We start from the raw sequence: 22373 nt of genomic DNA, 5'->3' as shown, positions 1-22373 counted from the left end.
CGTGTGTGGGTTTAGATATTTCATATGTTGAGTAGCTTCGTTTCAGCAAACACTTAACTGGAATGTAAATTAATTATAAGCACTTTCCACCAGTGGAATTTGGAAAGTGTTTTTTAAAAAAAATAGCAGAAGGAAGAGCAGAGTGTTCAAAGAGGTTTCCTCCTGTTGGTTATTTGAAATACTCACAAACATTCCTTCCTGTCCTGTCATCTTCTGTTCAGCTCTTCAGCAGAGCTGTGGGCAGGTTGAAATAATTTCTGAGCCACTTAGACTCAAGTTCAGCCTTCTGCCTGAGAGGCTGTACAGGATGTGAGGTGAAGGTAATAGGCCTGCCTTTGTCTAATAGAAACCAAAATGTAGCGATGAAGAAAATGTATAAAAGTCTGCCCTGAACACCTGTTGCAGAGGGAAGGAATGTTCCTGCTGAGTTTCAATGGCTAATTTTATGCTAGGATTTGTATTCTCTATATGATGCAGCTCCCATTGAGTGTTTTGGCTACATACTGATTTAATACAGGCACTACCTTTTATTTCTGCAGCTCCTCAAGTGATGCTACACGCTCTGCTCAGGCTGCACGGCTCTGTGGTACTTTTGGATTTGACAGTTAATGAAGAGAAAGCAGTGCCACCAGGCAAAGTAGTCGCTCAGTGTATAATGTCTTACAGGAAAATGCACTTGAAGTTTCCATTTGAGAAAACTGTGTTTTCTTATTAGTAATTTAATGTAAACAGACATAATCACAGAGCCAGTTGACTGCATCTGGCTGCAGAGAAGCAGGCTGAGTTTATTGCTTCTAAACAGGAATGCTTTATGCATGGAGAAACTCCGTAAGCTGATGTTGATGGTTTGAGTTTCAGAGCAGTCCATCAGCGCCCATGGTCATTACAGATCTAGTTTTCTTTATTTAAAGCAAAATATTACTCTTCCCAAAGAAAATGGGAAATATGACAAGTTGATAAAGAGGATTATTCTTTTGCTTGATGAACTGGCTTCAGCTGTGAGCCCAGTCTAGTGGATTTAGTTGGCTCTCTGTCACAGATAAATCAGTCTACATTATACAGGGCCTGACTTGGCATATTTTACAAGGAACGTTAATCTGTTTACTTAAAGCACAAGCCTTCAAACAAAGTCACTGTGCAAGTTCTTAATAATAACATTTCTTTTTTATATTGTGACAGAAGAGAAAAATCTCAGCCTAGAAATGCCGGGGTGTAAGAGATGTCAGATGGGCATTTCAGTTTTATAGGGAGAGAAGCCTATGAAAAACCGTACCAATACTGTAATTCCAGAGATTTCAGTAGTTATTCCTAGTCAACTGTATTAACAAGGAGTTAAAATTGAGAGTTCTTAGTAATTTATGGTGAAAATATAACAGAAATGTGGTTGTTCTCCTGAACTATGCAATTCAGATTTAAAACTAGTTTTAAAGAAATCCATTGTGCACCATGGGTGCTTAATAATAAAATGTCATTAATTTACAATCAATACATACTAATGTCTAGAATTCTAGGTTACATTCATTTTCAAAACTATACTTAACATTTTTTTCTTTGTCCTCATTTATTTTGCTGAGTGAAATGAGGAATCCTACCTTTTAGAAAAGAAATGAGGCATGAGTAGGACATACTTCTACAATTTAAGGAATGCACGTAATATATTTCTTTGAGTCTTGTTGCTGCTTTCTTTTCAGTAAACACTCTGATAACTGAAATCTGAGCAAATCTTCAGTAAATTATGTCACCTTGTGTTAAAAATTTTGATGTATCCTAACAGCACAGTTGCTCTCAGCAGCACATCTTGGTTAGTGGTATACTGCTGGAGGAATGGATGGGCACTGTCAGTCAGAGACGGCAAGTCTGTAGTTCATAGAATCATAGAATGGTTTGGGTTGGAAGGGACCTTAAAAGGTCATCTTGTCCAACCCCCCTGCAAGGAGCAGGGACATCCCCAACTAGATCAGATTGCTCAGAGCCTCATCCAGCCTGGCCTTGAACGTTTCCAGGGATGGGGCATCCACCACCTTTCTGGGCAACCTGTTCCAGTGTTCTATAACTCGCATCGTAAAAAATTTTTTCCTAATTTCTAATCTAAATCTACCCCCTTCTATTTTAAAACCATCACCTCTCGTCCTATCGCAACAGGCCCTACTAAACAGCCTTTCCCCATCTTTCTTGTAGGCCCCCTTGAGGCACTGGAAGACCGCTGTCAGGTCTCCCCGGAGCCTCCTCTTCTGCAGGCTGAACAGCCCCAACTCTCTCAGCCTGTCCTCATAAGAGAGGTGCTCCAGCCCTTTTATCATCTTCGTGGCCCTCCTCTGGACCTTCTCCAACTGGTCCATGTCCTTCTTGTGTTGGGGGCTCCAGAACTGGACACAGCACTCCAGGTGGGGTCTCACCAGGGCAGAGTAGAGGGGGAGAATCACCTCCCTCGACCTGCTGGCCACGCTTCTCTTGATGCAGCCCAGGATGCGGTTGGCCTTCTGGGCCGCAAGGGCGCATTGCCTGCTCACGTTAAGCTTCTCATCCACCAGCACTCCCAAGTCCTTCTCCTCAGGGCTGCTCTCGATCCAATCCCCGCCCAGCCTGTATTTGTGCTTGGGATTGCCACGACCCAGGTGCAGGACCTTGCACTTGGCCTGGTTGAACTTCATGAGGTTGGCACGGGCCCACCTCTCCAGCCTGTCAAGGTCCCTCTGGATGGCATCCCTCCCTTCCAGCATGTCGACGGCACCACACAGCTTGGTGTCGTCGGTGAATTTGCTGAGGGTGCACTCTATCCCACTGTCCATGTCGCCGACAAAGATGTTGAACAGGGCCGGGCCCAGCACGTGTCTGCTCGTTTGGCAGAGCCAGTGAAAAAACTTTGAGGATACAGGTGACTTGATTCTAGCGATCTAGAAATGTCCTTAAATATTTGCTTGAGGAAGGCTTCAATGTAGGAACCAGTGTGAGTAAGGAAAAAGCAGTTTTGACTATAGATATGTCTGTCAACGTTAACCTTGTCCAAAGTGAAAACTGTGTTTGATATATAACTGCTCAATGGACCTAGACATAGACTGCAACGCTGTGGTCATTTTGCATGTTGAGTTGTGGCTAAAATTACCTGCCAGCAGAGCTAGTACATAGGACAGGTAGGCGACAGTACGATGGAACACGTTTGCCCGTATCTAGGTTAAGTGTGGAAATGGTGGTAATCGCGAGATCAGCTGTGAGTTAAAATTTGTGTTTACACATGATAAAAACTCCTAGTCTGCACATAAATGCTGACATTTGTCAGTGTTCAAACACCTTCAGATTACATGGAGAAAGGCAGAAGGGAGCCTTGTTCTTGAAAAAGAAAGAATATAAAACAAAGCACATCTTAATGTGAACAACATGAGATAAATTCTTCCCACCCCCAGGGAGCACCGTTTCGTGAACACCAGGCTCTGTGGAAGCTGTGGTTGGTGGAGAGCTGCACAGCAGAGAGAAGCTATTAAAACATAAACAAATTTACTTCCCAGTCTGATTGTTTATCTTGTATATTTTATATATTAAGATTTATCTTTCCAGGATTAGCAGAATCCATTAGATTTCTAAAAGTGCAGCTTCAAAGTCGGCTGAACTCCCCACTGGTGGAAGGGGTAAGGAATGCGGAACATATGAATCGTCCATCAGGAAAAAATAATGCCTTGATAACCAAAATTTACAAGAAGCAACTACTTGGTAAATATTCAAGGTTGTACTGAATCCTATTTGGATATCTAGATAAAACTCAAAGGAGAAGATGTGGAAGGTTGAGGTAGGAACTTAAAGCCCTCTAACAGCTCAACTTCAAAGCTCAGTTTATTTACATGTCATATATTAGGTGGGTTAATGCCAAAGACAGAAGAACAGGTGTTCTTTCTCAACTTTACTCCACGGACCACAATTCTGTTTGTTTTCCCACTTCTGCTGTGTTCTCCAGTCAAGAGTATGAGACCGTGTACCCATCTAAATCAGTAATTAGGCTTTAATACCTGCTTTCAAAGCACTGTGGCAACTGCAGATGTTTTGATGGTTTGGAGTGGATGGAATGATACGAGCCCCTCTGTTGGGCGTCCTTGTCCATCTTGGGATACTAACTTTGAACTGCTTGTGTCTCTTTTGATGTGTGGGAGTGGGTGTTATGTGCTTCTAAATATGAGAACAGTACACATTTTAAAAGAAATATATATTATTCATTTGTACTAAGGGAATACTAGAATCTCACTTTCAACTTTTAGCCACAGATACACAGTTTCCAGTTCAAAAGGCAGGATTTTTCACGTGTTCTGTTTTTTTTTTCCCTCCAGCTACCTCCCCTGCTACCGCCTTTTCCAGTCATTAGTTGAGTATTCTGTCCTCAGCTGAAGGAGGGGTGGAGCATAGCAAATTAGTTATGTAGGCTAGAATTGTGATTCAGGACCACATTTCTTGGACTGCTAAGTCTATTTTGATTAGCATAAAGGTCCAGAAACACCTAGCAGAGATTGTTTTCATCCTCTGGGGTAGATTTTCAGTGTGTAAGGGAACGTACTGGCTGTATCAGGAGTTTGCTGTTGGTGGGCTCATGGTGGAGCTGAAGGAAATTTGAGCTAGGATTGACTTATGGCTGTCCCTTATTTACGCTGGATGGGGAGGATTAACATGGAGCCACCTCTTTTTGCTTGCCTTTGGCCTTTCTGAGCCCTAACAGAGAAACATGCAGAGAAACATTTCTATGCTTTTAGAAATTACTTAACAAAATGAGGGGGTTTGATAGTGAAATTTTTGTCTCTGCATAGATATTGCTCCTGTTAACTTTCATGGAATTAGTTTTCAGTGGGCAGTAGTCTGAGGTGGGCAAATGTAGCGAGGTGCATTCACAGATGTGGTTGTGGGACAGTAATGTAACAAAAATGTAAGTGGATTAAGCCCTTAGTGCCACTAGAGATAAGGATGTTTGTGTGCCCAGCTGAATGTGAAGCTGAACTGTCGGTTAGGTTCTTATGCGAAAAAAGGATTGGATTTAAAAAAAACAAACAAACAAACAAACAAACCAAAACAAACTGGGGAAAAGGTTTTTTGTCTTCAGCAGCATCTCTCATCAGTGCCAACTTGCAAGGATCCACGTTAGACCACCTTCACAATTATGTGAAGGAAAGGTAAACAGCATGTTAATGCAATTCACCAGGGTATTAAATATAAGACGCTGCAAAGGTGAAAATAGTGGAGAAATTATACAGGGAATTGAAGATCTTGGAAGAATAGATAGAAAAGCAAACTCAGCCTAATGAACATAAGTAAAAATAACACAGATGAGGTAGGGGACACCCAGAAAACTGGGCTTATAAAGTAATCTACAGGTGACTGGAAAGAAGAGTGCACTGCACTGATGATACCAGAGAGCACTGAAGGCAGTGACCTGTCACTTGGTAGCGTAGCAAATAAAACCCGTGATTGTTGACTGTGGGGCTCAGCTCAGCAGGCTGAGGAGAAGCTGTACGGTATACGATTGCATCTGGTTAGGTCTGTGATTTTTATGCAAGGATAGTGGATTTAGGAGTTAAGGAAGCTGATCACTATTTGAGTTCAAAATAAAACTTTCTCTGCATTGCAGTTATTTGGTTAGTATTGAAATATTTGGTTTCTTTCCCCTTACATGTTATATTATTCCTGTTACACCCCCTTTTTAGGCTTGCTTGATAGTGTGTTTAGATAGTTCCTCCTGAAAATTCCGATATAATGTGCAATTACAGTATATTTCACATCAATGACCAAATGCTTGTTTGTTGAAATTTCTGCAAATTATTTGCTTTTTTTTCAATTCACTGCTAGAAATTATAAGGACTTTCTTTTCAAGTCAGTGAGAGTTGACATAATGGATCATAAAGATTCATTCATGTACTCAATAACAGTAAAAGGGCTGCATGGGATGGGTGACTTCATTTTATTTTCTTCACTAGTCAGTATGTGTCCCATGGAACTGTTTCCTTATTATGATCTATCATGTAAATATTGTTTGGACCATTTTTAGTGTACGCAGTACCATAAAACTCTAATTATATATTTTAACAGCTGTTATGATAATTATTAATACGGACTTTAAAGCCCAGAGATCTCCTGCCTGTGTTGTCAGTCTCTGGTTTGGTGGTATTTGTTAAAGAATGTGTGATTGCTCATATAGCATAAAAAAATAAATTTGTCTGCTCAAGAACATTAGTCAGAACTAGCTCCATAGAAGTCTTTTCATGTCCAGTGTTTTTCATAATTGCCTGTGACAGAGTTTTCTTGCATCAGCATCACGGAAAGCACATGCAAATGAAGAGCGTTGTTTTCAGTAGATTCGTCACATCCTTTAATCTGAGCTCTGCACTTAATATCGACAGAGTATCCAATGGGATTAGAAAGGGGAATCTGTTTTAAGGCCAAAGTAGATGAGGGAGCAATGTGTCTGTCTGAGGAGCAGGTGATACTGGACTCGTACTTCCCAAACATCCATTTCACAGCCAGACAACGTTCAGCTTCCTTTATTTGCTGGCTTTATGGTTTCTGTCGTAAAGCCTTTGAACTATAATAGGCCTTGCATTGTTGTGTAATGTTAATGTGTTTTCCCTGGGAAAACATGATAGTGGTGCTTTAATAACTAGATGTGGGAGTATGAGGCTTTGTCTCTGTTACCATGAAGTGAGTGGCACAATAAGGTTGGATCTAGAGGATGAAATAGGTAATGGTCCCAAGATCTAGGCTATGTTTGCTGCAATGGATTTTTCTTCAAGTTAGCTCTAGTTTGATCCTGTGGATCTTAATGGCAGTTAGAAGTTCTGAGAGGTCCTGATCACTTAGGACTTTTTCTCAGGAGGGAGCCTGCTTCTCTCCACTGACTACATAGGCGATCTCCAAATGTGGGCACCTAAGTCAAGCAGAGTGACTGAGACAGTCTTTTTGTTTTGTGCTTGTATAGTATCTACTGTGATGCCAGCCTATAGTATCTTATCACTGTGGAAAAACAAATTGGTAATTGTAGTTGTCCTGGTTCTGGCTAGGATAGAGTTAACATTCACCTGAACTGGGAGGGGAACTGCAGCTGGTGGCCCTTATGGCTGGGCACACAGCTGGGATCTGTTACTAATTAACCAACAGCTGGGACAGGTTACCCAAATTAGCCAAAGGGCAGTTCCATCCCGTGGGACACCAGCTCAGTATATCAGTGAGGAAGGTGCTGAAGAGAGTCTCCTGCTACTCAGGAGGAAGGTGGGCATCAGGATTTGCTGTGAGGTATGGTACTATATTTGTTTTCCATCACTGTTTTGTTTTCTTCTGTTATCTTTCTTAATTTCTTTTTTTTTTTTTTTGTCTCAACCCATGAGCTTTGCCACCTTTTCTTTACCAATTCTCCTCTCCATCCCACTGAAGGATTGGGGGAATAAGTGAGAGACTGCATTGCTTGGTCCTGAGTGGGGCTAAACTACAGCAGTAACTCATGCTGCTGAGGAGCCTGGAAAGCTGAAAAGAGTTACAGGAGTAGTGGGGGGACAACAGGTCTTGTGCCAAAGCTGAGCTTTGCTTAGCAATGTTCACAGGAGTTTTTTGGCTCCAACACACCGATATTTTGGTCTGGGATTTAACTGTGCTGAAAAGCCACAGCAAAACCAGATGGGTGCAACCCAAACTCCTGACCAAAATGTTTGTGTGTAGTTGTAGTGAACCAGGAGTTCCAAGAGGGAGCATGGTTCTAGTCATGAATTATGTTGTTCATATATAAATATCCTCCACTTGAGGAAGGTATACAAGTGTGATGCCTCCAGTTTCCTCTGTACTCAGGAAGACACATCATATTGGTAGTTTGGGAATTTTTTGTTAGTTTTTTTTTCCCCTAAATGCACAAGCCCATGAGTTAATTTAGATGGAGCCAAAGAGTAAGCGTAATTAGAGCTCTTGCAGGAAAACCTGTATCCTCATTTTGCCATTGCAGATTTGCGTTTGCCATTAAAGTGCATGTTGTGTCTCCTTGTCCACACGACTCCTCACATGTGCATGGCGGTTTGAAAAAAGTAGACTTGATATACTGATTGAGAACAAGAGAAGTCATGCCAGATGTTATTGTGTTTCCCCTGACTTCTCATTTGGACTGACTTAGAAATTCTGGTTGTAAGATAAGGCAGTTAATAAGCTTTCCAAGTGACTGTGTTTTATGTACCCAACCAGTCTTTGGTCTCTCACTCTACCTAAAAATAAAGTCTCTGATTCTGATTGCTAGAACCCCTCTGATTGCTGCGGGAGTTATTGGTGGCCTTTTCATCATCGTCATTGTGGGCCTGACATTTGCCGTGTATGTCCGACGCAAAAGCATTAAGAAGAAGAGAGCGTTGCGAAGATTCCTGGAGACTGAGGTGAGAGTGTGCTGCTTCTCACAGAGTATTTGAAAAGACATGCAGAGCTATTCTTTTATATTAATGATGTTCTGATCTTCAGTCCAGTTACCAGAGAGGTCTGCAGAAATGCATTTGTAGTCCAGATTTTGTCAAAGCCTGTAGTCATGATCAGAAATAAGAATGTGTTTTGTTAAGCCAAGATACCTCCCAGAGCTTAACCAAATGAGGTTCACTGTTCTACTGGCAAAAATATGCAGTGAAGCTATAAGATGGATGCCCACTCCATCCTGTTTGTTGAAATGCCGGTAGTGGAGAAGGCAATCTAGGCAGTAAATTTAAACAAAACATTAAATCTTTGTATGTCAGGTAGAGCAAGGGTGATTACTACTATCTCCTCAGTCCTACACTTGAGACACTTTGCAAGTGATTATATTTTTAAATTAGAGTCCCCATTGTAGGAAAATAAAGCCTGAGAGTGTTTTGCTACTGATTCTTTGATAAGGCTTTGTTAACAGTGCTGTTTTCTGTTCTGTTCCAAGGGTCCTGCTCCCACTCATCTCTATTGTAGAGCCTGGGAACAAATGATTTATGCATCCTCAGTCTGTTTGCCTAAGCATCTTTTATGCTTGGCTAGAATTTGTGCTACTTGTTAAATACTGTTCCGTTGTATAGAAAGCTTAACAATACTTGGTGCCTTTAAATACATAAATCTTGCCGTTGTATCAGCCCCTTGAATTTGAGAAGTATTGGCTTTGAAGTCCAACTCTCATTCTCCATTTGGTCAGATAAAACCTGTGACTGATGGCGGTTCCTGAGGGGCCGAGGTCTCCTACTGAACATGTGGGGAAGCTATTTTCTTGGCTTAGAAACTGAAGGTTAAATGAGGAGCATCCTCAGATAAACACACAAGCAACTGTAGCTTCAGCAAAAGTCTCTGTTTCTAGTGGAAGGCTATATCAGACCTATTCTTTCTGTAGGTCGTTCTCAGTAAAACTCTACGAGCGTTTTTTTTAGACCCTCACAACACTTCTCCCTGCCATAACAGTGTTGGTGGACTGTGGCACAGAAGCTGTTTTCACCATTCACAAACTGGAAATACAGAGGCATACTTACTTGTCTTTTACAGTAAACCTTCTTTCTTTCACCGTGTAAGTCCTGGACATCTAAAGTGGGAAAGAGAAATCACTCTAAAAATACTGCTCACAAATTATTTCTTTCATAACCTGCCTTGTTGCTATTTGGTTTTGTTATGTTTTCTTACTCCAGTAATTTCCAGATACCAGTATTTTTCACCTGAACCAAAGTAGTCTGGTCAACTAATTAAGTAGTTCATGATGCTCACAGAGCCATAGAAGTAGTTCTGAAACTGCAGAGCATTGTGCGTTTAGCCTTGTAAACAGACAGCTTTGAAATACTGCAGTAGTTTCAAACCAATTGGAGTAGGAATAGCCCCGAATTATTTTCCTCATCCTGTAAAGGAACAGACTATTTTTCATTGTTTAGAGTACTGTCCTTTTCATGTCTTTTTAATTTATTTTTAAAGAAGCATTGTTTCTTCTGGCAGAGATGGTATAATGTTGAGATCTGAGAGCATTTTAAACTGAATATGCCATTGTGACTCATTTCCAAAGTTTCTTGGGACATCTTGAGCAAATTGTTTAATTGTGCCTTTTTTTTTTTTCAGTAGATTAGTCTGTTTTAAATTAGTGATCTGCTATAAGATGTTTTCTCCTTAAAGCTGTCCTCCTATGTGGTATAACAGAAGTTCAGAAAAATAGTCCTTTCCTTGAAACAGAATAAGAACGTGATGAACCATTAAGCCAGGATTATTAAAAAGAAATATGGCCAACTTAAAAGGCACTAAAATGGGCAAAAATATAATGTGGTTCACTGATAATAATTGCTGTATTTCTGTCATGTAGAAAATATTTATACTGCCTCCATTAGCAAAAGTCCTTGGGTGTGTTATTGTGATACCGATTCAATTTCCAGTTCATAATTCCATCATGCAGCTCCTGGTGGAAATCGGTGCATGTTGAGTGAGGATTTTCTTTGAGAGTTCTCTTGGTTTCTTAGCATTGCTCATTTGCTTTTGACAATGAGAAATCCCTCCACAAGTTGACAGGTCAGTAAGACCCCACCACTGTCTTATTCCAGTGTTAGTTGGATTAGTTGTTTTCAGTATAAGCCTCTAGTGGTTCTTCACATTTTCAAATACTTAAGGCTGTTGAATTTTCCTTCATAGCTTGTGGAACCCTTGACTCCAAGTGGCACAGCACCCAACCAAGCACAGCTTCGTATCCTGAAGGAAACTGAGCTGAAAAGAGTGAAGGTTCTTGGCTCTGGAGCCTTTGGAACTGTATACAAGGTAAGAGTCTTCAATACACAGCAGTGAGTGCCCTCGTTTAACTTTTGAACAGTCAAATTCTGCATTGCAGCAAAGCATCCCGTACCGTGGATGAGTGCCTGAGCTCTGTGTGTCTGGGAAACTCGTAGGATAGTAGAATCGTGTGGGAGGAGCACATCTTCAGGCTCCAACGTTAACTTCAGTTTTAATCAGATATGCAGGTACTATTTCTTGGTGAGGAAAGGAGCGTCAGCCACAAGAATCCTTGCACGCAAAAGGACTGCACAAGCTGGGCTGTCTTGATATTAAAATGCAGTATCCAAGTTTGTCATTCTGTTCTTAAATAATGCCATTACACTTTTGGAAAGCTAGATAAACTTTGTCTCTCATTTTGCAAGTGTCACAAGGATCTTGTAATAGTAATCGTACCTTGTAAAACAATGTTGTAATTAGCTAAGCAGTAGTACTTTTTGTTTCTTCCATTTAAACAGAAAAGATTAGTTATGTCCATGCACCCTTTAAAAACCATGATTTTGTTAAGAGGACCCAAGAGCAGGACCCACAGGGGAAAATAGACTTCAGTTAAAGGTCTGTTGGTCATGTCCACATCTCAAAGGCAATGAAGTAGGGCTTAATGAGCAAGTCAAACCAGTCACACAACCCTTTGGGAGCAACAGAAACCTGCTGAATCAAGGTGGTAGGTCAGAACAGTGGAGGAGGACAGATACTGTATCTGTCTTCAGACTGGGGAGGAAATGGAAGAAGTACAGACCAGGTCACTACAGCTACGAGGTCACGGGAGTACGCTTTTGAATGATCAGTTTTGAATACACTTGGAAAATAATAAAGTGGTAGAGATGAAGTTGCCAAGAACACAGCAGTAGTCAAGAAGGATGGAAAAGTAGCCTGAGACACACAGTTTGTAAATTTTAAATTCAAATTTTACTTTTTAGCCATCTCAGCTTTTAATTCTCACATATCAATTAAGAAGTAATTTGTGAAATTTTTATTATTTAATAACTTTGTGTGTTCTCAATTCTGAGGTTTGTAACTGAACTGCATGATGTAACTGTAATTCTGAAGGAGGTTTCTATGATTGTTGTCTTATGCCTCTTTTTAAAATCTTTCTAGGGCATTTGGGTCCCCGAAGGAGAAACTGTAAAGATTCCTGTGGCCATTAAGATCCTTAATGAGACCACTGGTCCGAAAGCCAATGTGGAGTTTATGGATGTAAGTAAGAGATGATCAGTGTCTCTGAGTGTTGGGGTGAAGGTCTCTCTAGTCCACAGAGATGCTAAAGATGAATTTCTGACAGTTTTCTTTCCTTATATTTAAATAGTAGAAGGGGGCTTGTACACAGGACTGATATTGTGCTGACATTCAGCGAGTGCTACAATATCATGTCCTTAGAAAAACTCAGCTGCTGAGGTTTTGTGTGTAGGGCATTTTCCTCCTTCCCTTAGTCTTTGACAAGCTGTCTCAGTGCTAATGCATTCTCTGTTGCAGCAGTGGTCAAACAAACAAACAAAACTAACCAACCAAAACAAACCAACCAAGGTTACACCTCGGCTGTGAGTAGGTCAGTGCTGCTTCTCTGAAGCTGTAGAGCTAGGCAGATCTGTATGAAGCAATGCTCTGCCCTGTTTAGTTTACTGCTGTAGATCATTCCATTCCAGAACCATAAGTACCAGGGTAATGTCAGTGCCTTGGTAATGGAGGACTGGGTTTTTCACTGTGCAAGTATCATGGACTCTAAGATGCCTGGAGTTTTCTTATAAATGATCTTCCTGTAAGTGGAAGATTGCAACTCCTCTGTCTCATGTGCCAGATACTTAAAAGCCCTTTTGCTTTACTAATCTAAAATATTGTTGATAAGAGGTCAAGATCATAATTTTCATTATGTTCTATGTTCACAGAGACTATGCGGTCAGTTTTTAGCTCCATGTCAAAATCAAGCCTCATTGACACTGTGAATGTGTATTTCCTATTCAGTGACAATTTTTGACAAATCATAGATACTTGTACTTTTTGGTAAATCCCTCTTGTGAACTTGAAAATTACATAGGACTTTAAAGTCTTGAAGAACTGTTAAATGTATAGGCTTAATTTGGTTAGCATTAATGAGACTATAAACCACAAGGAGAATCTGCTCCTGTTACACAGCCTGTTCTTTCATCTAGAAATGAATAGAAATGTACAGTTAAGGATTTAGCTATTTCAGACAAATTATCGTGTGTGAGTTCTTAGGCAATTGAATGAAGGCTGTAAAGATGAAGGGATTTCCTGTGCTTTTTACAGAGCACTGCATATTTATGTTGATGACATTCAATAATCACTGTACACAAATTAAAAAAAAAATTACAAAAAAAAACCCCCGCTGTTTTGGCTCTGTTCAAAAGGAATGAATTGTACTAAAGGGGTAAAGAGAATTTGATGTTTGCTTAACGGGGAAAAAAAATGGTCAAGAGTATTGTTAATGGTAGAGCTTCAGAAAGAGGAGAGCTGGTGTTCAGCAGCCTTTTGAAGTGAACATGCAGGGAGGGTGAGGGTGCTGAATGCAGCCTGCGCTCCATGTCTGATGCCAGCAGGCAGTGATGTTGATTCCAGCCTCAAGGCGAGGGAATTGTTATCACTGTATGAAAGTCAGTGGAACTGAGCAACTTGCACCAGCTGAGGATCTGACCCTTTATCTGATAAAGAAATGATGGTAATATCGCCGCTTTTGATACTAATTACTGTTGAAACACTCCACAAAGAAAACATTAGGTCCTTCTGAAACAACATAGTTATTTGTCTGAGGTTTCATAGCTCAACTTGATCAACTGACTTAATTCAGTGGACCATATTTCCGTCCAGTGTCTGCATCGTAACGTCTGATAAATGACTCAGAAATTACGAAGATTTTCTAGAAACTAGAGATTTTAACACTAGGAAAGGTTTCTCATTAAAATAAGTCTCTGAGTCTGTAACCCAATGATAACAAGGTGAGAGAAGAGTGAAGGTTGTTTTTAGTCCTAGAGGTTAATAATAACCTAAAGGTTGTTTTTAATCATAATAAAAAAGAATTTGACTTAATCATTAGTTGATGTAAGTGACAATAAGGAGAACTAAATGTTTTGTATCAGTGGTGCGTTTGATATGTGTGCAGCAGTCTGTATCCTCCCTTGCTGTACTGCGTTGATGGAGAACAATATTTAGTTTAATTCTTTGGAAATAATTGCTCGTACCATCATATATATGTTCCTGCCATCCTCACTTCTTAACGCAGCCCTTTATTTACTGAAACAAGCCACATTTTTAAAGAGAATGATGTAGGCATTGTTTATGGTTTTAATGTGACCGCTCCTCTCTGTCCCAGAGATTTTAAGACAGAAATTTTAAGCTGCTATGAGGAGATAAGTTAAATATCTTTTATAGAAGAGTAAATTATGGTAGAAAAATGTTTCTCATTCTCATTGCAAGGCTTTGACCAGTATAACTGTCCTGATAAAACTTGATACTGTTTACTGGTGTTATTTTATAAGGAAAATATAAATGTACATATGAAAGCAAAATGCATTGGTAGTGATTTCAGTAAAAAGAGTATTATGAATAACTGTTGGTTAAAAGCAGTTGTATCAGATTTTTTACAGGTTTATAGTTGGCTAAGTGCCACTATGAGCATAGTGGGGGTTAACTCTTTTTCTTACATAAGTGTTTGACAGGTCAGTTGTGAATGGGAAGAGGAAGTTAGTGGGAAGGAGGTGTCATTATGTGAGTCACACCCTTAACTTTCATTTTTTCTGTACTTCTCAAGTACAAAAGTGCTTTTGTCAGCAATTACTTCTTACTCAATCGTGTGTATCCTCGTACTTGCAAGTAAAACTGCATTTCTTTTAGAGAGGCTCTGGAAAATGTAAAGCCTGTTGTAAAGAGCGATTTGTGGACAGAAAGAGTACTTGGGATGCTTCCGTGTCTACAGAATTAGCTGGTACAGATGGTAGTGGCTTTGTCCATAGGTTCTGGTTAAAACTTCTAATGTTGGCAGAATGGGTTTGATGGACGGAGCACTCGGTGGATAAGGAGTTGGCTGGATGGCCGCACTCAGAGAGTGGTGGTCAACGGCTCAATGTCCATGTGGAGACCGGTCACGAGCGGCGTCCCTCAGGGGTCCGTGCTGGGCCCGGCCCTGTTCAACATCTTTGTTGGCGACATGGACAGTGGGATAGAGTGCACCCTCAGCAAGTTCGCTGACGACACCAAGTTGTGTGGTGCCGTCGACACGTTGGAAGGGAGGGATGCCATCCAGAGGGACCTTGACAGGCTGGAGAGGTGGGCCCGTGCCAACCTCATGAAGTTCAACCAGGCCAAGTGCAAGGTCCTGCACCTGGGTCATGGCAATCCCAGGCACAAATACAGGCTGGGCAGGGAATGGATTGAGAGCAGCCCTGAGGAGAAGGACTTGGGAGTGCTGGTGGATGAGAAGCTTAACATGAGCAGGCAATGCGCCCTTGCGGCCCAGAAGGCCAACCGCATCCTGGGCTGCATCAAGAGAAGCGTGGCCAGCAGGTCGAGGGAGGTGATTCTCCCCCTCTACTCTGCCCTGGTGAGACCCCACCTGGAGTACTGTGTCCAGTTCTGGAGCCCCCAACACAAGAAGGACATGGACCAGTTGGAGAAGGTCCAGAGGAGGGCCACGAAGATGATAAAAGGGCTGGAGCACCTCTCTTATGAGGACAGGCTGAGAGAGTTGGGGCTGTTCAGCCTGCAGAAGAGGAGGCTCCGGGGAGACCTGATAGCAGTCTTCCAGTACCTCAAGGGGGCCTACAAGAAAGATGGGGAGAGGCTGTTTAGTAGGGCCTGTTGCGATAGGACGAGAGGTAATGGTTTTAAAATAGAGGGGGATAGATTTAGATTAGAAATTAGGAAAAAATTTTTTACAATGCGAGTCATAGAACGCTGGAACAGGTTGCCCAGAACGGTGGTGGATGCCCCATCCCTGGAAACGTTCAAGGCCAGGCTGGATGAGGCTCTGAGCAACCTGACCTAGTCAGGGATGTCCCTGCTCCTTGCAGGGGGGTTGGACTAGATGACCTCTGAAGGTCCCTTCCAACCCTAACCATTCTATGATTCTATGTGAGTGTAAAAGTGCTCTGCAAGCTTCTGAAATTCTGCTAAATGTTATGCTAAAAGAGTAAACAACGATAATTTGGCTACGGGGCTGTCATTTCAGCACCCTGAACACCCACTAATGGATCTGTAATGACTGTAATGATATAATGCATGATGCTAGCACCTGCTGTGGCCAGACACCTCCCACCCTCCTCCTATCAGGGGATGATGAACTGGCCGTCAACAAAGGTACATCTCCTGTTTAGAGTTTTTCTTTGGGGAGTTGCAGCAGAGTTTGTTTTCCTGGCTTTCTCCACACATTCCCAGCTGGCTCTTTTTCCTTTACTCCCTGGTTTCTTACATAGCTTTTATCACTGCAGTAGTCCGTGTCTGTCAGAACAGTGCAAGCTGAAGTCTGAGTAACCCATGCCACCTCCTTCAGGACAGAAGCAGAACGTACATTGTGGACTTCTGTGGGTTTGTTTTCATCCTGCAGAGATTGTTGCTACTCTTTTGAAAAATGTAGTCTTACCTTTTTCCCCCACCCATTTCTGAATACGTATTATCTCTGGAATAATTTCACAGTCTAAAGAATTGCCCCTCAGGTGTTGAAACAGTTAGGTGCTTAAGTTGAGGGGAAGTTTCTCCTCCCTGCTTGGCTGGTCACACTTCATTATCCCCAGAAGAGCACTGGAATTTGAATTCAGAGTGCAGGCATTCTTGCTACTGGTCTGCCTGTAAGCGTGTCTGGAAGGGGAGTCACCAGCGGACACAGCGCGTATCAGGAGGGAGGGAAGGATATCCTGCTCCTCACCCTAAGACTGGTAACAGAATATATGAAGATCCTGAGTTTTAGAGAGGGAAGAGAGCCTTGTTGTGAGCGGAAAAAAAGGCAAATACGCAGCTAAGAGGCTACTTGATAGTACAACAAGGAATTAAAATTTCACTTGTGAAAACAATTTCCCCTCCTTGGCCTCAAATTATTTAACTCTTATGGTTGTCTGATAAGTCAAGTAGCCATTGGCCTGATCAGATGGTTTAACATCAAACTAGGTACTCAGCTGGTAATGTAATACATTCCAAAGTCGTGCCGCAGTTGGAAAGCATAGCAAACCATCTTGGGGGAGGGGGGGAAGAAGAAAATCTTTAAACTAACATGTTATAGCAAAGCAAACAATTGATGAGGGCCTTTTCTCTCTAAGCTTGGTGTTTCCAGGAAGTAATCCTGTGAGTGGTGATTCTGTACAGCATTTTGATCCACTTACAAGTTTAATCTTTCCTCTCTGAACTTAAATGCTCCATTATCTGTTAGAAAATAATTAAAGGCTGCGAGCACAAGTCTGCATACACAGAGTTCCTTGGGAGTCCCTGAGCTCATTCAGATGAAGACAGTTTGACTGATGGTGGTCAGCTGATATTGGGCCAGAAGCTAATAATAGAAGGCAGCGCTGCTTAGCTAGGTGAGAAAGTTAACTTGGGAAAAATTAAACTGAAGGGTTTGGGATTTATAGTTGGAAATAAATTTCCCATTCTCATTTGTTTCCTGGTAAGAGAGCTTCAGAGGCAGTTGGTTTCTTTTATGGTTTTATAATTAAGATCTAGGGGGCTGCTTGACTTCGCCTGGACGTACTGTAGTTCCCCGCTGTCTCTAGGAGCAGCGTTCAGCGTGCAGGAGAGCATTTGTCAAGTGAAGTGTAAAGGCAATAAATGACAATGACCTCCACCAGGCATGCAGCAAGCAAATTAAAGCTGCATATTAGGGGACTGAAACCCCCATCTTTTATTTATATCTCACCTAATTAACTAAATAGAGCAGTCAGTTGTCTTGTATTGCAAAAAGAAAGAGAAACAGCTTTTCTGAAATTGTAAGCCTGTCTTATAATAAAGACAGCTCCTCAAGATGTATTGAACTTACCTTTGGTTCAGAGGCTTCAAGAGGAAAAAAATCATGTAGCTGACTAGCGAAAGAGAATTTTATCTCCTGTTCTTCTGAAAAACCTGCAGAGATCTAGATAGGTCTAGATGCTTGCTTTGTTTCTTCAGATACGTCTAGATGCCATTGCGGAAAGTACCCTGGGGATACAGCTAGCTACTCAGGTGGGGAAGGTGAGAGAAGGCTTGACTTTTCTTGGTTTCCACCATTGGCATTAGTCATAAGAAGGTCCTAGCTGAAGCTCTTGGGTTCCTTTCCTCACCCACGATGGCTTTCATAGAGCCCTCGGGGTTCCCTATGGACACGCGCTGTGATACACCGTTTCTCAGTTGACACCAATGTGTTTACACTCAGTCTCCTTGCAAGATCCTGCTTTATACGACTGTGTAGGTGACTGGAGAAATATTTTTGTCTGTCCCTTGGATTATTTTTTATTCCTTGTATACATCACATGCTGCCTAGCCAAGTGTTTGACCCAGGTCTTCAACAGTCCGTGCAGATGCTTCTGAAAGTCTGGAGAGACATTACTCCTGACAGTAGTTGGATAGCACATCCAGGCACCCCACTGGCGTGCATGGCTGCTTAGGAAATTGACTGCATGGCTGCTTGGAAAACACAACCAAGTTAAGCTTGAACCTCAGTTTAAAGGGCAGCTTTAGGATCAAGTGGAATCCTTTATGGCAGCAGTGAGACATTTTTCCTTATCCTTGTCAGCTGTCATTTATGTAAACATCCTCCTTTCCAGCTGGCATAAGGGGTCTGGGTAAGAATAGCTGATAATGAGCAGCGGTGTTGCTGCACTGCCTGCAGTGTGCTTCAGCTGCGATTCAAACAGGTTTTCACTCCATCATGTTAACTTGCTGGGTGTGGGGGGCAAGGGGTGAGCTAATTCATCTGATTGTAGACTTCTTTTTGTGCCGTCTTCCCTCTTCCTCCCGCTTAATGCACACTGATAAGTGTAGCTGCTTAGGAGGGGGAACTGTTTGCCTGTCAGTCCCAGACACAGAAGCTCCCTGTGATTACAATTACAGTTTCCAACTTGTCCAGAGATGCCAGAAATCAAGCTGTCCTTGAAAACTCTACATACCCTGCACAAGCCGGGAGAGTGATCAGCCTCTACAGAAGCTGGAAATCTGATCGCTACAGAAGGTTAACTGCTTTAGTCATCTGAAGTTTAACTGTTGCAAGGCCACTTTTCTGTTACTTACATCTTAAGTAATAATTTTCTCTTTAAATGTTTACTTACTCCAGTAATTTTTCCTTCCATGGTATGCAAGGGTAAGATGTGTGTGTATGTGCAGGGAGGTGTTAATTTTCCATGTGCAAGAGCTCCGTGGCTGTACAGAGAAAGTATACACGCATAAAGGATGAAGTACAAGCACAGACAGACAAGCCAGGCTGTTTGGAAACAATTCTGCTGGCATAACACGCTAACTGGAAAATACCATGAGGGAAAGAGAGTTTGCCTGCTGCTGGTGATGGGGGAAATCTGAGCCCTGTTGAAATCAGTGCGAGCTGTGAACTTGCCAGTGAATTCCGCAGGGCCAGGACTTCACCTCAGGAGCCATCCTTCCAAGAACTCTGCCACAGGTTTAAGGGAGAATCACATACTTCAGCGAGTGACTGACATGACAAGTTATTCCTACGTGAGTCAGGAAGTCTATTCAGAAGGTTTTTGTTGACAACAGTGGCAGAACTCCTTATTTAAAATTTGTATTGCGTTATGACTTGGGAACCCTGCATAAGGTTGGGTAAAGCTGTGAGTGGTGAGAAGATCAGAGAGTGTTAGTTTATTCACTGGGAAACATAACTGTGGATTAATTGAAACTGTTCAATTCAATTCAAGAAGTAGTTTTGGCTGTAAAGAGTGTCTGTGTGTGAAGGAAACATTTTGAAATTGTCTTGTATTTTGGGGATTTTTTAAAGGTATGAGATACACCAGTAACATGGTTGATACTGGTGTTGCTTTGGAGTGTACATTTGAGCTTGGTTGCTGAAACACGAAGTCAGTTATTAGCTCGGCTGTGTGTGATTGTTACGGAGGTCAGGATCCCATAGGTGCCACTGTTTTATCAGGAGACAGTAGGAGAGTGCTTTTTTGAAAAGTGTTTAGAAATTGAACAGGCAAAGGATGGGAATATTAAAAAAAAAAAATTGAAACGGCAGAGAAGTGGTGCTATGAGTATCCAAAGTGCTACACAATAGTTTAATAAGGAGACTTAACCAGAAGCTCTTGGGATTTGTATTTCCATGATGAGTTTTCTGTTGCTTACAGTACCATGGGTCTCTAGTTCTTGGTGCTGAGCTGTATGTTGCCACCCTTTACTATATGTTAGATCTGGATCCAAGTCAGAATGCTTTCTTCCAGCCGCATATTTTGCCAGGACTTAACATATTTTGTATCAAGATGTGAGCTTTTAGGAGAGCAATCTTACGCACTTCAGTGAAAATTTCTACTGGATGCTGTAAGGCCATGAATTTTGGGGCTCACCTCCCAGCGTGAGAGTGCCTGCAGGTGCCAGTCTGCTCATCTGCACAGCCAGTGGATGGTGTGGTTTAAGGCAGAGGGGAGGATGTTATCTGTGTAGGAAGAGATTTTGCTGGATTTGTAGGCTCTGACTGATAGACTTGTGATTACACACGTGAGAAACAGCCTTCCTTAAAGATCCAGAAAGTGACAGGGGGAACTGGGATTCTTTGCAGAGTCTTTCTGACATTCAGGTGCAAAGTGCAAAAATAAAGTTGACAAAACTTGGTAAAATGAAAGATAAGATTATTGAATAATGCTTGATGTGTTATGAGAAGAAGCTGACACAGATATCCCGTTTAACAGCAGACTTTGGCACTGAGAATCGGGCAATTAGTGCTGACTTACCACTAAAAGAACCAAAAAGCCTGTATTTAAGAAACTTCCTATTGCTTTGCATTTTTTCTTTGTGCCTCCAGCTCACTTTAGCAATATAAAATAGGCATACGTTAATGTTTAAGTTCCTAAAGGGCAATGCGTATGCCAGAATGCTGCCACACTGACGATAAATGCATGGTTTTATGGGACCTCTGTTAATAAAAAAGAAGTACTGTTTCCACAGGCTTAACGGTAATGCATCCCAAGCAAGGCATCGCCAGTTCGAGGTTAACGGTGAATCTAATGAGGTTTGAGGGAAAGACTGAAAAGGAAATGTCTTGATATTTAAGTTGGAGGAGCTGGCTGTAAGACTGTATGTATATGCTGGCTAATCATTTTTGAAGTACGCTTGTCTGTGATTTAGTTCAGTGCCAGATGGGCAGGCTATTACCTATCAGATTTTTCATGAAAGCAGGCTGACGGGGCTGTATGTGAGCTCCAGCACATGCTGCAACTCGCAGATCAGCAACAACGCACAAAGTGAGCAAGGGCAAAGGGCCATGGAGAATCCATGTTTGTCATACGTGGTTTTATACTACCCAAGTGCCAAGTCAACTTCAAGTTAGGGGAGAGAAAGATTTTTTGAGTTGTAGTGAGGAAAAAAAAAAATCCAAGATAATTTTATTACATAGAAATACTCACACTGTGTCTACTTTTAATAGAAATTTAAGGGTACGGAAGCACAGACTCCTAGGTGCTGAAGTATCACTGTCAAAATATATTTTATCTTCAAATTTTCTAAGAAACTGTACTTTGGAATACTTCTCCCTTAGTGCTTTGTTGCAGATAACTCTTCAAAAATTAAGTGTATTCGGTGTCTCAGTGCTGATCCAGATACCTCTGATACATCAGCAGCTGTCACAGACTTACAAAAATGATATAATTAACATCGGTTCATATTAATATTCTCCATATTATTTACAAGTGATAGTCAACTGTCCCTATCGCTGTTTTTCACATAGTTGTAATGGAAGAAATAAGACAGGGAAATCTGGTACACGACTGGCTTGCTGATAATCTTTGTAATATTCTGCCAATATCTTTTAGACTTCAGTGCAATAACTACGATAAACAGAGAGAGAGTTGAGGTCACAATGTGGCTGGCAGTCCACAGAGCAGTAATTGCTGGTTTGAAATGCTTGGTCCTTCAATACTGAAACTGTAGTTCTAAAAATAAACAAGATTTTGCAGAGCAATATTTTCCATATTAACTTTGGTGCTATTAAGATTAGAAAACCTTTGTGCTGTGAAAACATGGTGAGCTTGTCCTTGCCCTGAAAGGCTTTCAATCAAGATAGACACAACAGATAGAGGGCAGAGGAATTATTATTATTATTATTATACCTGTTTTTAGATGAGGCTCTGTTAATTGCAACACAGATCTCATAACCTCTAAGCAAATTATTTTTTTAAATAGTTTTTTTTTTTTATTTTCAATTATATTCTGATTTTTAAATTGAGTTGGAGTGTTTGCTTAGAAAAGCAGATACTATATGAGGTTTGTTTTCAGACAAAGCTGTTTTATCTCATTACCCACTGAGAATGTGTCTAAAACATTATTTTCAACCATCTGGTTATCAGTCAGTGCTTGCCTCCAAGTCAGATATTTTAAAGAAGCTGGATGATACTTGATATAAAGCAAGTTGTGTATTAGCAACAGAAGAGAGATAATAGGTATTCTTACCTCTTAGTTACTTATAAGGTGATTGCAATTGTATCCTGGAGGTTTCTGCTTTATATAGA

General features: G+C 41.3%; 1 protein-coding gene across 1 annotated transcript in view; it reads left to right on the top strand.

Annotated features, from left to right (window-relative positions):
• The window catches only part of ERBB4 (erb-b2 receptor tyrosine kinase 4), a 395635-nt gene that overhangs the window by 255291 nt on the left and 117971 nt on the right, over positions 1–22373 (top strand). The window contains exons 19-21 of the mRNA XM_086751200.1: positions 8240–8372; positions 10600–10722; positions 11833–11931. Coding sequence (XP_086607326.1) covers positions 8240–8372; positions 10600–10722; positions 11833–11931 — 355 coding nt within the window. The remainder of the gene's footprint in view (positions 1–8239; positions 8373–10599; positions 10723–11832; positions 11932–22373) is intronic.

Source organism: Chlamydotis macqueenii, chromosome 6 (assembly GCF_036417535.1).
Source record: "Chlamydotis macqueenii isolate bChlMac1 chromosome 6, bChlMac1.mat, whole genome shotgun sequence".
Classification (NCBI taxonomy): domain Eukaryota; kingdom Metazoa; phylum Chordata; class Aves; order Otidiformes; family Otididae; genus Chlamydotis; species Chlamydotis macqueenii.
This window is presented reverse-complemented; position numbering and strand designations above follow the sequence as displayed.